General features: G+C 42.5%; 1 protein-coding gene across 1 annotated transcript in view; it reads left to right on the forward strand.

Moving 5' to 3' along the window:
- The first annotated feature begins 1,667 nt into the window (after positions 1-1,667).
- Positions 1,668-17,113, forward strand: part of NDUFS4 (NADH:ubiquinone oxidoreductase subunit S4) — a 47,106-nt gene continuing 31,660 nt past the window's right edge. Inside the window, exons 1-2 of the mRNA XM_066617835.1 lie at positions 1,668-1,878; positions 13,655-13,733. Coding sequence (XP_066473932.1) covers positions 1,751-1,878; positions 13,655-13,733 — 207 coding nt within the window. The 5' untranslated portion in view covers positions 1,668-1,750. The remainder of the gene's footprint in view (positions 1,879-13,654; positions 13,734-17,113) is intronic.

Consider the following 17,113-nt stretch of genomic DNA (forward strand, 5'->3'; position numbering starts at 1 on the left):
ACGCCTGCGTTGGCTCGGTCATGTCGTGAGAATGGATGATGGCCGGATCCCAAAGGATCTCCTCTATGAAGAACTCGTGCAAGGAAAGCGCCCTACAGGTAGACCACAGCTGCTATACAAGGACATCTGCAAGAGAGATCTGAAGGCCTTAGGAGTGGACCTCAACAAGTGGGAAACCCTGGCCTCTGAGCAGCCCACTTGGAGGCAGGCTGTGCAGCATGGCCTTTTCCAGTTTGAAGAGACACTTGGCCAACAGTCTGAGGCTAAGAGACAAAGAAGGAAGGCCCATAGCCAGGGAGACAGACCAGGGACAGACTGCACTTGCTCCCGTTGTGGAAGGGATTGTCACTCCCGAATTGGCCTTTTCAGCCACACTAGATGATGTTCCAGAACCACCTTTCAGAGCGCGATACCATAGTCTCTCGAGACTGAAGGTTGCCAACAAGTATATCCATTTTGAGATGTGGCAACCAGAACTAGATGCAATACTCCAGGTGTGGCCTTACCATCAATTTGTACAATGGCAGTCCCCATCCCGAGTGGCATTAGAATTAACTTTTAAACTTTGAAGTTTTAAAAAGTTTTATTGCAAATATCAATGAGAACTGATCCTCTTGTGATGCTTACTATTTACATCATTTATATCTATATCAAGAGATAGAGAATAAACAGCCCACAATTTATTGTGATTGTGAGAACGGCCCCTCCTGACCAACAAATTAAGTCAGATAGAAGTTAAAAGAGAAGATGTTTCAGACCTCATTAAGAACATAAGAACAGCCCACTGGATCAGGCCATAGGCCCATCTAGTCCAGCTTCCTGTATCTCACAGCGGCCCACCAAATGCCCCAAGGAGCACACCAGATAACAGGAGACCTGCATCCTGGTGCCCTCCCTTGCATCTGGCATTCTGACATACCCCAGTTCTAAAATCAGGAGGTTGCGCATACACATCATGGCTTATAACCTGTGATGGATTTTTCCTCCAGAAACTTGTCCAGTCCCCTTTTAAAGGCGTCCAGCAGGTCAGTCGGGCTAGGTGCAGTGTGCCCACCTATAAAAACCCTTTTGCAGACGTAGGGGAGAGATTGTGTTGCATGGCTTCTTGCTTTTCCAAGATGGGGCACACCGGACAAAACACAGGCCCACAGTATCAGTGGGCAACTTGGTTGGCAGCAAGCCTACAGCACCCCGTATTGCCACGCAGTCTCCCATCCAAGTACTAACCAGGCCTGACACTGCTTAGCTTCTGAGATCAGGCAAGTGCAGGTTGACAGTTGCTGCAACTTAGGGAGGGTCAATTAATACTCTGTGCAATGGTTGAAGTGGTCAAGATACAACTTAAGGAGGTGATCAATATAGAGAGGTGGTCAGCTTTGGAGGTTCTGCTGTATATAACTATATAACAACAATTATATAAGTTATATAGACAATAATACAGGATAAAATATTATTAAAGACTAAAGAATCCTAACAGTATAATAATAATTAAACAGGTCATTTCTAGAACTAGCAACAATTAGTAGTTACTATTCGTAATTTCATTGGAAACATTGATAGATTTGATGAATAAAATTAGCATTAAGAGTAAATATTGCGGCTGGTGCCAGTTCTCAGCCCTCTGCAGCCTCCTCGCCGCCCCCTCCCTGCAGCACGTGCAGAGGCTCCCGCAGCGGCTTCGCTTCCTGGGCGACGGCAGAGTTTCGTCCCTCGCGGCGCGCCGTCCCGGCCGCCACAGCTGAGCAGCGTCATGGCGGCGTCGGGGCTGCTGCGGAGCCGGTTCTCGGTGGCGGCGGCTTGGGCCGGGCGCCTGGCCGCGGGGGCGGGAGGGGGGCGCGGGGCGGCCGCCCCCCCCGCGGCCCGCCTCACTCCGGCCAGGTACAGGCTCTTGCGGGGGGCGGGGGGGCGCGCTGCGTGTGCGCTGCAGTGACCTTCGCCGCCGTCCCGGGGCCGCAGGCCTGCCGCGCTCCCCCCGGAGGAGCCCCTCGCCCCTTCGTGGCCTCGCTTGAGAGCAGACACGCACAGGCGGGCTCGGAGGCTGCGTCCTGTCCGCGCTGTCCTGGGAGGAGGCCCCACTGGCTGTCCTGGGACTGGCTTCTGAGTGGCCAGGCACAGGAGGGGCTCGGACGCTGCGTCCTGTCCACCCTCTCCTGGGAGGAGGCCCCACTGACTCCAGTAGGACTTACTTCTGAGGAGACAGGCACAGGCTGGGGCCCCTACTGCCTTCAAGACCACAGCAGCTCTTGCTGCTCCTCCCTGCCTTTCCTTCTCAGATGTTTGCTCCTCTGCCCTGCTAAGGCCATTCTGTCCCGACTTGACTTGGAAGAAGAAGCTCTATGGAGTTCTACTCTCAAGCATAGAATCAGGCAGGGACCTGTACTGGATGGGGAGGCAGGTGAGGCAGAGCCTCCCCACTGTAGACCTTCCATAAGCGGCACCGCCATGGGAGGTGTGAAAGCACCCATAACTGATGCACTGGGCAGAGGGAGGAAGTAAGATGATTACGGGGCTGGGGCACCTTCCTTATGAGGAAAGGCTACAGTGTTTGGGCCTCTTCAGCCTAGAAAAGAGACGCTTGAGGGGGGACATGATTGAGACATACAAAATTATGCAGGGAATGGACAGAGTGGATAGGGAGATGCTCTTTACACTCTCACATAATACCAAAACCAGGGGACATCCACTAAAATTGAGTGTTGGGCAGGTTAGGACAGACAAAAGAAAATATTTCTTTACTCAGCGTGTGGTCGGTCTGTGGAACTCCTTGCCACAGGATGTGGTGCTGGCGTCTAGCCTAGACGCCTTTAAAAGGGGGGATTGGACAAGTTTCTGGAGGAAAAATCCATTATGGGGTACAAGCCATGATGTGTATGCGCAACCTCCTGATTTTAGAAATGGGTTAAGTCAGAATGCCAGATGTAGGGGAGGGCACCAGGATGAGGTCTCTTGTTATCTGGTGTGCTCCCTGGGGCATTTGGTGGGCCGCTGTGAGATACAGGAAGCTGGACTAGATGGGCCTATGGCCTGATCCAGTGGGGGCTGTTCTTATGTTCTTATGAAGTGCAGAGAGTATGGGTTCTGTGGGTTGCACACCTCCCAATGTGGTGCTTTTGGAAGGACTTCAGTGGGGAGGCTCTGCCTCACCTGCCTCCCCACCCCACTGCATGTCTCTGGAATTTGGCTGTCAAGGTGTGGGAGGGAGTAGCTCTTATTTCCAGTAAAAAAAAATAAGCACACATAATGTGGCAGCCTAAAAGCCCAACAGATTTAGGGCCCAATCCTATCCAGTTTTCCAGTGCCAGTGTAGCTGTGCCAATGGGGCATGTGCTGCATCCTGTGGTGGGGAGGAAGTCACAGAGGCCTCCTCAAGGTATGGGAACAGGGCTGCATTGCAGCTTCACTGGTGCTGGAAAGTTGGATAAGATTGGGCTTTTAGACTGCAATCCTGTACACCAGTGGTTCCCAAACTATGAGCCGTGGCTCCCTGGAGAGCCACAGAAAGCAGCCAGGGGAGTCATGGAATCCTTGCAAAAAACCTGCTACAATGTATAGTAGGGGTCTCCAGACTTTTTAGTACAAGGGCCATGTCACAGCCACATTGCAAAATTTGTACATTTTTGTGGGCCAAAAAAATCAGTTTTATGAATGAATGAAATTTAAATGAATGAATAAGTTTTATTTGGATTTGTAATTTGCATGATTTGATTGAGAATTTATTATTATTAATAATAATAATAACTATTTATATGCGAAGAACAAAAGTATAATGTGACAAAGAAATAATGCCATGCTTAAACTGAGAAATGATATATAATGAGTAAAAATGTCAAACAGAAGCAAAACATGCTGACAAAAAAGACAAGTAGCTGAGAGCTGGATAAAATCTTGTAGCGGGCCACTTATGGCCCCCTGGTCACATGTTAGAGACCCCTGATGTACAGAATTGTAGCTTCAATGAGGAGCTGCGGCCAATGGCCCAGTAGGTCAAGGGAGCCACCAGTCAGAAAGGTTTGGGAACTATTTCTGTACACCCTTACCTTGAAGTAAGTCCTGTTGAAGTAGATGGAAGTTACTTCTTAGTAGACATGGATTGTGCCTTGAGTGTGGTATAAGTTTTTGTGGACTTACTTCATTAGATGCATGTCTATTAATCTAGTCCCTAATAGGAATGCCTTCAATGGCAGAACAATATTTTGCAGTTTAGTTTTGTTAATGAGAAATGAATTTCATAAGTTCTAAACACCTCAGTGGCAGTGTGTGTGACAATAGGGTTTTCCCCCCATAAGACAGTGGTTCTCAAACTGGTGGGTCACGACCCACCAGCTTGTGTAAAGATGCCCCATTCCCTTTAAGGGACGGGGAAAGCAGCAAAGCGATCTGTAGGATCGTGCCCCTGCGGGGGGGGGCTATTTTTGAACAAACCATATGTGCTCCCATGGTCCAGGGATGTGGGGAGCCCCGCAGAGCACTTGCAGGGCTCTCCGCAGCTTTTAGACAGTTAAAGTTCCAAGCGCGATTAAACTGGAAGTGGAATTTCCGGTTTCGTTGCTCTTGGAACTTTCACTGTTTAAAAGCCACGGAGAGCCCTGCAAGCGCTCTGCAGGGCCCCCCATACCCGCTGGACCCTGGGAGCACGTATGGTTTGTTCAAAAATAGCCCCCCTCCTCCCATAGGGGCGCAATCCTGGGGATCGCTTTGCTGCCCCTGCCCCCGCAAAGACTTACCCCAGGAGTAAATCTCCCGGGAAGTTTGAGAACCACTGCCATAAGGTAATATTCCTTATAGCTCAATCCTAACATGCCCTGGAGCAGGCCGGCCAGCTAGCCTGCACTGCATCCAGAGCAGGACTGTCCCAGGCTGCAGAACAACTGAGCTAGGGGAATTCATTCTCTTTACCCCATGTTGTTCAGCAACTGAGGGCCCTTAAACAGGGTGGAAAGGCAGGGTATAAATCTCTTAAATAAATAAACTGCCCCATGGGGCTATGGGCTACTCGGATCTGTGCCACCTAAAGAGGTGGTGCAAATCTGAGTGGCCTGGTGTAAGACCGGCCTGGCCGGGAGGGGAGTTAGGATTTAACATAAGTGCTGGCTGCACGCTCCCCCCCCCCCCGGCTTGGTCCTCTCACCGACCTGCTTGCCCTCTCCTGACCCCTGCACCAGCCTGACTTGCAGTGGTGCCGGATTCGGCTTCCAAAAGCTGACACACTTCTGTGCGCGAGTCTCCTGACTTCTTATGGCATTGTTGCAACACTTCCGAGTTTCTGCAAGAGACTTGCACCGGCCCAAAAGCTCATCTGGATTGCGCTCTTAATCAAAGATTCAGATACTGAAAGAATAAACCAATTTTGACTAGTAGAGAATTGTATATAATAGTAATGTGATTTAAACCACCTTTCAGTGTGGGCTAGTAAGATTTTTGTGCAATGATAAAGAGAAATCCAGGTTTCTAGAACTAAGATGATAGCAAGCCTCTAGAATTACTGCATATTCAACTTCCTCTCCACATGGTATATTTCAAATCATAATGCAAATATGGTTTTGCTGTATTCAAATAATCAAGTTTCATGAGATGTTAAACATTCATCCTGTGTTCTGCAGTGTCATGATTTTCTATTGTGTGTCTTTTTCTTCTGATAGCTACATATTCTCTAGTGGATAAACAGTCCTCTTTGAAAGACCTATTACTTACCCAGCCATTATGTTGCTGCAAGAATCTCAAGAATGTTATTCATTACAAAGCACATATTTGATTGTCAGTGTGAGAAACCTCAATTCTGTTCATAAGGTCATTTTCTGTATCCAAAAGAGAACCAACAGTTTCAAGCAGTAATTGAACTTTGTTCTTCAGTCAATATAATTGCCAATATGTATTGCAGATTTTTTATAAATTAGCAGTTTTTCCAGGTGAACTATCCTTTATTTAGAGACAGAAGAAGCTTTTCCAATTTTATATAAACAAACTTTTCATATTCTTTAATTTGAAAAGTGCCTATTTTTGTTTGATTTCAATGGTATGCATTTTATGTATAAAAAGTCCTTGTAATATATTTTTAGGGATCTGCTTGAAAGGTTAATTATCAGTTAAATGATATCCTTATGAAAATTGATTCTTAAGCTTCTGGTCACAGTGTTTTTCGTTTACATTCCCACAGTCAGTTTTGTACTAGTATTTATTTTATCATTGAATGACTCAGAGCCCAATCCTATCCAATCTTCCAGTGCCGGTTCAGCCGTCCCGAAGAGGTGTGCACTGTGTACTGTGTTGGGGAGGCAGTCACAGAGGCCTCCTCAAAGTATGGGGACATTTGTTCCCTTACTTTGGGGCTGCATTGTGGCTGCACTGGTGCTGGAAAGTTGGATATGATTGGGCCCTAAGATGTGTTTATGTTCCATGAATATAGGGGGTTAAATGCTTGCCAACCCGTTTGCTGACATCTTTGGAAACACTGTCCTCTTTTTCCCAGTTTAAAAAGTTCATCATCAGTATCCTCTTTTTTTCTTTTTAGTATTCCTGCTGTTTAAGTAGTGTTTGCCTGATACCAAAGGATAAAACTATCAGGCTTCTACAGATCTTTTTGAAATCTCTGCTTTTGAGAGCATAATCTTTTTGTTTGCATATAGTGGATTGTATCTTTATGGGACTTTGTGTGTTTTTTGATTGGCTTTTGTTTCTTCTAGAGATCAGTTGAGTCTGCTCTTCACACAGTTATATTGTAAATCTTATATCTGGGTAGCTTGTTTGTATGTTTTTGTGTAGAGTACCATTTGTCTTGAACACCCAGCATGACCAAATGTAATCCCTTCTTGTCTATAGTGTGCTGTGTACTTCTGAATCATCTGGTGCTATCTCACTTTGCACTCAGCGTTTATAAATGTTGTTAGAGGACTGTCTTTGATGTAATCTTTTGTTACCAGACTTCTCCATCTTTCAGTACACTGCTTTAAAAAAAAAGAAAGTGAAGCCTTTGGCTGGCCGCTACTGGAAACAGAATGCTGGATTAGATTAGCCTTGGTTTAATCCAGAAAGAGGACTCAAGTGTCTTTAGGATCTGCAAGTTATTATTATTAATCAGAACGAGATCTGCCATTTAGCTGATTTGTAATTTGGGTTAGGATGTATAGATTGTAATTGGATTTTTAAAACCAGATATCTTGCACCCAGAGTGCATGTAGTGTCGGTGCACCACTAAATGATACGGTGGTACAGTGCTTTAAAATGCCAGCTTGAGGGCAAGAAGCAAGTTCACAAATGCACATGACTTCAAACTGGTTTATAAAGATTGTTTTACAAGCAGTTATTAAGACCCTGATGGAGAGTGTTGAGAGATGTACAGTGGGGAAAGGATGCTGGAATTATTCACTATTCAAATGAATGTTTGAGTTGTGTAAGTGTTAACAGTGAGTGTGTGTTAATTAGAATGATTTAAATTTGTATCAGCTTCTTCCCATAGGTTCCTTGAGAGTATATCTTATGCCCTTACACATTGCGCAGGTACATCAGTGGTGTGCTAAATACTATGTTCTTGTTCATAGTTTTACAGTTCAGGAGTACGTCGCTTAACAACCGTTTGCTTAACGACAGATTGCATATATGACGGTGGTCAAAGCACAATAAAGATGCTCTTAATGAGGCAATCATGCCTGCAGCAGAGTGTCTGTTTACACAACAGAGAGGCTGTTAATGCAAAGAAGAGGCAGTCTATCTCCAGTAGCCTGTGCAACCAGCTAGTGTCTGGCAAGGAGTGTCTTGTTTACACAACAAATGCAATAGATTGGTCTGAATTGTCACTTAATGACCTGATCGCATAACAATGGGAATAGGAGAATGTATACCCGTTGTTAAGTGGTGCACGCCTGTGGTACTCTTGGCATGAATTGTACATATGATTAGTTAATTTATATGTACAGTACGTCTTTGGAACTATTCATAAGGTCATTTATATCAAACTAAACAGTTTTTCTATATAGAAATGATAAATACACTATGTTTCTTTGCATGACTTAATTTCTTTCAATAGCTGCAAACCCCTCTGCAAACAAGCTGCCAGTGTTTACTTCTAAGATTAACAATATAATGGAGATCTTTAAAAACTGCCCTCTCACTGTGAGTTACTGGAGAAGAAGATAAAGATAGACTGTAGCTGCAGATTTAAACATTAGTCCTGAAAAGTGTTTGTAAACAATTTCACTGATATTGGTAGATAAGTCATGGCAGCAGTTAAGAAGGCAGCACGAATTGTATCTTGATGGTAGCTTGTCAATAACCTTTGAGATAATGAGCCATATTACTACATATGATTCTTCCTTCATATCTGATTGGTAAAAACTCTCTGCATATCCTGGGCATCTCTTGCCTCAAATTACTGCATTTTCTTCTTTGATCTCTGTTGTTTCACAGAGGTACTGGATAGAGATGAGAGGTTATCTCATCTCTATCCAGTACTTTGCTGTAAAGATCTTACACCTCTCTTCTTGCTCAGTCTATGTCACACTCCTCCATAGATCCCTGCACTGGCTTTCTGACTGCTCCTGGATTCTGCATCAGCTTCTCATCCTTACTTTCAAAACCTTTCATGGCTTTGTCCTCCTTCCTTATCTCTCTGCCCATGTAACCAGAAACATCCCTACCTGTGACCTGTATGCATCTAGCTTCACTGTCCTCAGCCACCTAAGGTGTTCTGCTCCCTCAAATGTTTCTTCTCTGTCTTACCAGCTGCTTCCTTTGCTGCTCCTTATGCTTGCAGCTGCTTCCCACAAAGCTTTTATGAAGTCACTTCCTTTTCTCCCTCTTTAATTCTTCCACAAAGCCTACCTTTTTTAATGAAGCTGTTTGCCCCAGTTCCCATACTGCACATACTTAAGCCAAAGGAAGCATACACGATAAATATTGTCAAGTTCTTCCCCGGCATCTACTTCCCTCCCCTTCCTCTGTTGGTTCCCTTCTGTCTCTAAATTGTTAACCCTTGGGACAGGGAGCTGTCGCTTCACTCTGTGTACAATACCATGTACATTTTTGGTACTATATAAATAATTTTATTTATATCAAATTAATTCTGGTTTCCCCTTGAAATTTTTGTAATTAATAATTTATTTCAACTTTCAACAAGCTGCAAAAGAGGTTTCTCTCCTGTAATTCTCAAGAGAAGGTTGTATGCTGTGAAAAAGCCTAGTGAAGCTCTGCTCTTGGGGATGGGAAGCCTCTCTTTTTTTTAAAGGCAGTATCTAAACATACCAAACTCAGAAGCATTTTGGAACAGTAAAAGACCATAACGTTTCCCGAATAGAGGTGGGTTGTGGAACATTAGCTTTTTTATTCCTCTCAGTTCTGGAATTAAGCCCTTTGACCTTTGTGCTGCTTTGTGATAATAAAAGCATGCTTGTTGGTCACTGTGGCTCTTGGTATGATCTGAATATATTTGTGTGGGGAGACGTTTGACATTTCAGAAAACACAGGCAGGGCAAAACTTAGGTCACCTGTGGTTTTTGCAGATTTGTAATCCTTCCACCCCCAGTCTTCTGCCTGTTCCCACCAGTCAGCCCACAAATGTAGAATTCCATCACCAGCTAGGAATTAAGAAGATGCTGCATAGGCATTGTTCTGCTAGATTTGTTTGCCTTCTTCAGTTAAAGCTTCTGCTGTTGCAGAACTGGTGAGAGCCAACATCACAACCTGTGTTGTTTGGTTTAGGGCCCAATTCTAAACATCCTCAGCGCTGGTGCAGTGCTCTGGCACTGGATGTCGCAAACATGCTGTAAGGCAAGTCCACAGCTTCCAGAGAGGAGCGAGCCACTGGCGCTGGTCCAGTGCTAGTTGGCGCTGAGCCTTAGCGCCACATAGAGGGCTGGCTGGCACTCCAGCAGTGCTGCCTGGCAATAAGTGGTTTCAGGAGGCAGGGATTGGGCAGGACGGGATGGGACAGGGTAGAGCAGGGGGGGAACAGGGGTGGGTGGGGGTGAGATTCTGTGCCGGCTGAAAAGCCCAACATGGAGCCTCTCAAGTCTGCACCAGCTATTTTGCCAGCACAGACATGAGAAGCCCCATTCTAGTACCTGGGGTTTTCCCCAGGGGAAGGGGGCAGTGTCGGTGGTGCCACTGGATGCAACGGTAGCTGTTTGGGTGCTACTGCACCCAGTGGAGCTGCTGACTCCAGGATTGAACTGTAAGACAGCAGTTTCTTGATCTGTTTATCATTGGCTTTTCTTTCAGAACTACGGCTATTGCACTATTTATATGTCTAAACAACATAGTAGTAGAGCAGTTTAGACACCTGATGTCATGGAAGCATAAACACTTTTTTTTTCCTTCACTGAGTTTGACAGTACTTAAACCATTCCTTGGGACTGGCATTGAAGAACCTTTTTTGAAACATTCAGCCAAGCATGCTTAGTGGTTTGTGTGTTTCTTTAATAGTGTATTTAGTACCTAAAGAGGTCATGAGTTCAATTTTAGGAGACAGGTGAACTTTCTATAGTAATTGGCTTTGATATATGATCCCAAGTAGCTGCGTGACCTTTGGCTAGCAATGTTAAAATTAGTTTTAATTTGTATTTATTTAAGTACCAGGTGACCAGCATCTGTGTGTTCCAAATCAGTGCTGTCCTTGGAGACAAAAATAGTAAATTCACCTGTCCATATTGTTTGGATATATACATGTCATGTACCTGTTTTCTGCAGTTCAACTGTTCCTGTGTGTTTGCCATCTTTTGAATCCTATTCATCTGTAAAACAATGCAGAATGTTTTTGAATTTATTGTAGAATGATGATTGTGTTCAGGCATTTACAAAAATGTAATTCACAAATGGAGGCTTCCTTCTCCTAGAAATACCCCCCCCAACCCTTGCTACGTATATAAGCATGTCAAATAGTAGTTTACCTACACATTTTCTTCTAAAGTCATAGATGTGGTTATTTGTAACATTTAAAGTATCAGAATGGGAAACTGCCGTGCTTCCTGACCATTTGCAACAAATTAAACTTTAGGAGGTTAAACTTTAGAAGACATAAAAACAGATAATTCGTGTTTCTTATGTATGCTCATATATGAGAAACTTGCTGATCTTTTGTAATGCAAATGAATTACAGACTCTGGCCCTCAGTATCTACAGAGACAGGACATTGCGTGGATACCAAATTCTGTGGCTAATGTAATCCGCAGGGGGCATATGTGGTGCTGCAATTACTTACCTGGTGGCTGTGCTCAGCCCTCCAGAGATCTCACATGGCCTCTTGGGCTCATCAGAAGCCTCCTGAATGCAACTGGAAGGCACTTCCAGTTTGTGCTGGACTGAACTGGAAGTACTTTCCGGTTACATCTTGGAGGCCTTCTGAGGCCTTCCAGCTGCAGGTTCCACATCAGCAGTTATTCACATCTTCTGATGCTGAGTCCGCAGTTATCAAATCCTATTAGAGTCTTACACCACTGGAACAGGTGTTCCAGCAATGTGAGGGCCTTTACAGCTTTCACAAAATGTGACAAACCATTTGGTGCAGCCTGGCTGCTGCTAATGGCACTGGTAAGTCAGCACAGGGAACAAGGCCGGGAGGGGCAGTACTGGAGGAGTGATGGGAGAAGTGTGGATCAGGGCCAAGATGGGGGTGGTATCAGCGGCAGTGGCAACACACTGATATCCTAACCCAATCCCAGCTTTGGTGCTCTGACCTGGGTTGCCCAATTTTGCACCAGCTATACAGCTGATGCAGGTCCAAGTAGACCCAGTGGCCTGAAATGGGTAATATTTCTTTACCCCGAGGAGGCCTTCAGATTCTGAAACTTCCCCACAGGATTCAGCAGGCACCGCATTGAGAGTTGAGGAGGATTTTGCCTACATTTTGCAGGATTTTGACTTTCTTGCAGGCCGTCTCTTGCAATCGTGATAGCATTGCTCATAAGAAATGAAGAATTTTAGGATTCTTTACATCTTAGCTTGGAACATGAGAAAGTGCTAACTGCCTGATAGTCAGGTTTTATTTTGTTCGTGTTACATTTGGGAACCATTCAGACATGTTTTCTACATTGGCAGAGCTCACAGTGGCAATGTTTGTGAGCTGCTAACCCTCCACGTCTAATAAGTGGAACTTTGTCAGTAGAATTAAAATATCTTTTTCAGTCAGTCTTTCAAATGCAAGTGAGATGTTCTCCACTTCAGAAGCTTGTCACACTTGTTAAAATGAAGTTTATTGTACATCTGGGTAGGGTGATTTCTAGTAGTCACTTAGAAGTGACACTTGCATACCCTTGTACAACACTACTTAAATTTGCATTCTGAGGTGCTTGAATTTAATCTTAACACCGAAGTAGCTTTCTGTTTTTGGCTTGCTGTAGACATTTGGGTTTTGTGCGGGGAGGATGAGGAACATATTGTCTCTCAAGCAATTGAGGTTATATGTATACCACATAGATAACTTTCAGAAACTGTGTGATGCTTAGTGTTAGAATCTGTACCAGAAGGCAACTATAACCCCCTATAAACAAACTCAAAGTTCACTTGCGTTTGGAGGTTTTTCAGCTTTGTGACTTGTGTTTCTATTCAAAGGACGTCAAAAACTAAACAGTTGTGTTTTTGAGTTCTTGTACTAAATTTGCTGATCAGTGCATTCTGGAGGAAGAGCTTAATAATAGTCAAATATAAAGTTTCATTTTTTTTTGAAGGGCGATGATCCAAACATGAAGCATGCACCTCCATTAAGTTTCAAAAAAAGATGGGTCTTTTTAATCTTTTCTTTACACAAACTCCTTGATTTTATTTTGTTTTCATTTGTTTCAGTTAAAATTGGTAACTCTGGTTGAAAACATCTAGATATATCCAAATAACCTTGAGAAAAAGGGACACAACCGCCACTGCTGTTCCACAAATGCTTGCTTAAGATTTAACACAATGCTATAATAGGTAAATTTTATAGCTGTTCTCATGCTTCTGCTTATGGAAAAGGTTGTCCAGCTCTTGCACAAATGCTGGAGCATATTTGGATTTATTTCATTGGGGTTTTTGTTCAAAGCTCTAGGGCAAAGGTGTGAAATGTCAGAGGAAGATACCATTTGACTCCACCCTGAGTATTTGCAGTAATACACAGATTTTGAATTAGTGTTACGATTCTTTGTGAATTCCTCTGATGCACTCTTTACAGAATATCAACATCATCATTTAAAAGATCTGCCTTCGTAGAGAACCTCAGACTATATCTTTGATCTAGCCTTGAAATGTTTGATGCCTTTACTAAACTCTACAACAATTTGAATTGAGAAGTGAAGCAAATACTTTTTAAAAAAGTTTTCTGATACTGTCCTTCAGGTTTTGAGTTCCAGACGAGTAACAGTAGCTTTATATTTTTTTTTCTGTCTGTTCGTGACAAACCAGCTACTGTACTTTCATAGAGTAGTACAGTCCTTGCCACTGGCAGTCTCTGTGTGACAGCCTGTAGGCTGACATAAAGTGCAGCCTGTTGTGAACTGCTAAGTGGGAGTCTGCCAAAAACTCAGCAGACAGAACTAATTGGGGAGGGGGGGAATTTTGTGCCCTCATCTCTCTTCCATTCTTTTTTTTTTTTTTACAAGACAGATATTGTTAGAGTAACTTGTTTATGTAAGATTTGTCTGTCTCTATTTTCTCATTGCATGAATCATTTTTTTTAACTTGAAGTTTTGCACTGCAGGTCACTGAACACTTCCAAATGGCGTCTGGCACAGAACCAACCTCAAGACACGCAACTTATCACAGTTGATGAAAAATTGGTAAGTTTTCTGATACATATGAGGCCTTAAAGACCATTTCTGTGCAACAGGTAGTACTCCATGGTCGTTTGCTCTTCTAGGGGAAACAATGTCAGTGTAAATGACCAAGTAAAATACCTTTCTTAAGGCACATGTGCATTTTGATAGGACATAAAAGCCTTTGGAAATATGTATACTCTAAATGCAAGTTTTTAAAACATAAAATGCATGTATCTTGATGTTGCTCACACTGTGCTTGGAAGCATAAAGAAGCATTTATGTTTTTCAACAAATATGTCACTTTAAAATTCAGTCAGTTTCTTGTTCAGTGAAGTTATTCATAATTTGCTAATACATCCTGAAATTAACTGTTGAGCTTTCTCATTTTAAAGAAATAAGAAGGAGTTATGCAAATTAATTGCAAACTGCGTACATACACCCTGTTTCAATATGCATTAAGGATTACAATTGTGTGGCATTCTTTTGCTAATCAGTACCAGATCACAAGTTTGGCAGCTTTTAAGTTTTAACATTTTGCAGCGTGTGGTCTGTTACTAGCACTGTGATGCAACTTGATATTTATGCTTACATTATACAATAGTCTAACTTTTGTCAAGCATCCAGAACTTTTGGTAGAGATGCTGTAGCTAAAGTCATAATCTTCATTGTTGTATCACTTTTGATTTGAAAGAGGGGAAAAGGTGCACCTGCACCTAGGCCGCACAATTCATAATGCACTTGTTTTGAGCATTATAAGAACATACCTTTCAAAACAAAAAGATTGAAAAAATTTGTAGAGTAACTTGCCATGATGACTATAGTTGCCCCTCATTTTATGCTCAGTTGACTTGCACAAATTCAACTATACATGCTTGGCAAACAAACCGCCCCCCCCCCAAACCCCAGTTTAAATAGTACAAGTGATTCCACCCACCATTCAGTTACTAAAGCCTGAACCTGAGATCAGTGAAGCTGCTGTTCCCTCAGGTAGTCTCTGTTCTTGCCTGCCTCTCGTAATTTTTAAAGAGACAGTATACATTTTCAGATGCAATGAATTTTCAAGGAAATTTTCAGTATATGCAGTTTTGGCTATACGCTCAGACTGTGGAACATGAACCTTGCAGAAGGCAAGGGATGACTGTACTGTATTCCATTGTGGTATTTAAAGAATGGATTCAGTCCTTTTTCCATGTCCAATTCTGCATTTTAAAATTGCATGCTCAAGGTGAATCTTGTTTAGCTCCCTGCTGTGTGTTTGGGGCTTGTTTTCATGTGCTGGGGAAAGGTTGGATTGTATTGCTTGTTTTCAGTGTTGCTTTAAGATTAATACTAATAATTAAAGGAAATCTTTCATGCTGACTTCATCAAGGATGCAATTCACTAATCTTGAGAACAATTCTTGGCACTAACTTCACTGAAATCTTTGACTTTTGTGTGGGAGCACAGCTCCTACACACTTTCGCTTTTGTATTTTTTTAAATATAGGCATATGTGTATAAATACACACTTGCTAATGTTCATCATGAAAGTAAAATGCACTTATTTTTAATCCCACATAGCTGTTGCATACTTTTCAGCTATCTTTATAAATGAACAGTTTTTTCCTAAATTTTTAAAGCGTAAGTCTTTGTGGTAGGTGCAGTGGTCTCTGAAAAGTTTTTTTCCTTGCTTCTTAAAATTAAAATATGCCCATCTCCTCACTTTCTCTCATCTCAGCCTAATTGTATGAACTTCTGTTCGTTACATTGATAATTTGGAATAGTCCTTGACTGGTTTTTACTGTTTATTATTGTGAATCTTGAGTAGAACAGGCATCTGTAAAATAACTGAAATAACAGAATTTCAGTTTGAATTCTGAAAATGGAAAAATGCAGTCTGCTTTTGACAAAGGTACTGACAACCTTCACCACAGTCAATCTCAAAATCTTGTCCAGATTATGTATCACATTTTAATAAACATAACATCTGAATACCATTACCTCTGAATACCAGTTGCAGTACAACAGTGACTGAGAGGTATGCCTTCATCTTCTGCTTGTGAGTTTCCCAAAGGTATCTAGTTTGGTAATGTGGGAAGCAGGACACTGGATTACATGAGCATCTGAACACTTTCTTCTTATGTAACCTTTCAGACTGGCCTCTCCACCTGCAAGATAAATGTTTAGCTTGATGAAACAATTTGAAAAAAGAGACAGGGGCAGGAGTTGAAAGCATACACTAATGATAAATGTTAATCCTTAGCTCCTCTTCATAAGTTAATCATAACCAACAGCAGAAGGACTGTTGTTTTTTTCCTGACAAAAGTATTGGGATACTCTGAAACAATGTGAATAAAGAAGGATATTTTTAATAAAGAAAAAATTTAAAAGTGGCTGTTAGATTAGGATGTAGTCACTTGGGCATTGATTGATCCATTTTGCAGAAGTTCTCCCATTTAATTTTGTGTTCTCTTTTGCCAATTGGCATTATGGTGAAAATGATTCTTTCCTTCTACATAAAGTGTACTTAAGTTGCATTCTGCTTTTCTTCCAAAAAATATTTCTACAGCTGCAGCGTGTAAGGAATCTCAACTTTACATAGACCTGCCAACAAGTTGTGTAACTTGAAATGAGTTATCTACTAGCTGTAACTAGAAGTCTTTTCCTGACTTTGCTATGTGCAATAATAACTCCTAGGATTAATAAAATAAGTAAAATGTTGTAGATATTCTTGGTCAAGGGAGTGCCACGTGGAACTTTTCAAAGGATATTTTTCTGTTCCTTCGCTCAGTTTAATGGATCATGAAGATATTCTAAATGTAGCAGAGGACTGCTTTGAGATCAAAACATTAAATGTTATGTACAATAAAAAAGATTGCCTTAAGAGAATTTGTGTAAACCTTTTCTAAGAAAGATTCCCCACTTAGTCCTGCCACAGGTGCCACAGTTGCATTTTCTACACAGGAAAAGTAAACTTGAAAAATCAGATCTAACACATGGGTTCTGCTGCAGCATCTTGAGTTTTTGTAGCCTTACAGCGGCCTCAGCTGAGCCATCAGTGGGTTGAATTCCAGAGGTCTGGAGTTTATCCTGAGGAGCTGATTGCTAGGGCCTGCCATCTGATCTTGGCTGATGTGATAAATTGCAGGGTGAGAGGTGGCCCCTCTAGGCTTTGTCTGTGTTGGGAAATTGCCCTGTTGCTGATGTGAGATGTCAGCAGCGGTCTCCCTTAGTGTAGCTTAAAATGATTTAACTTCTAATGTATGAAACAAAATTGGTTCCAGTACTATTATAGAAATCATGTTTCTCTGTGTGTAAAGCAGTGCACCTCCCATATGGTTCTCTTAAACTTAAGTAATTTCTGCAGTGTTTTCTGCATGAGCCATCATGGTTATTGTATACCTGTTAGACCAGCTCACTTGA

This window comes from Tiliqua scincoides, chromosome 2 (genome assembly GCF_035046505.1).
Source record: "Tiliqua scincoides isolate rTilSci1 chromosome 2, rTilSci1.hap2, whole genome shotgun sequence".
NCBI classification, from domain to species: domain Eukaryota; kingdom Metazoa; phylum Chordata; class Lepidosauria; order Squamata; family Scincidae; genus Tiliqua; species Tiliqua scincoides.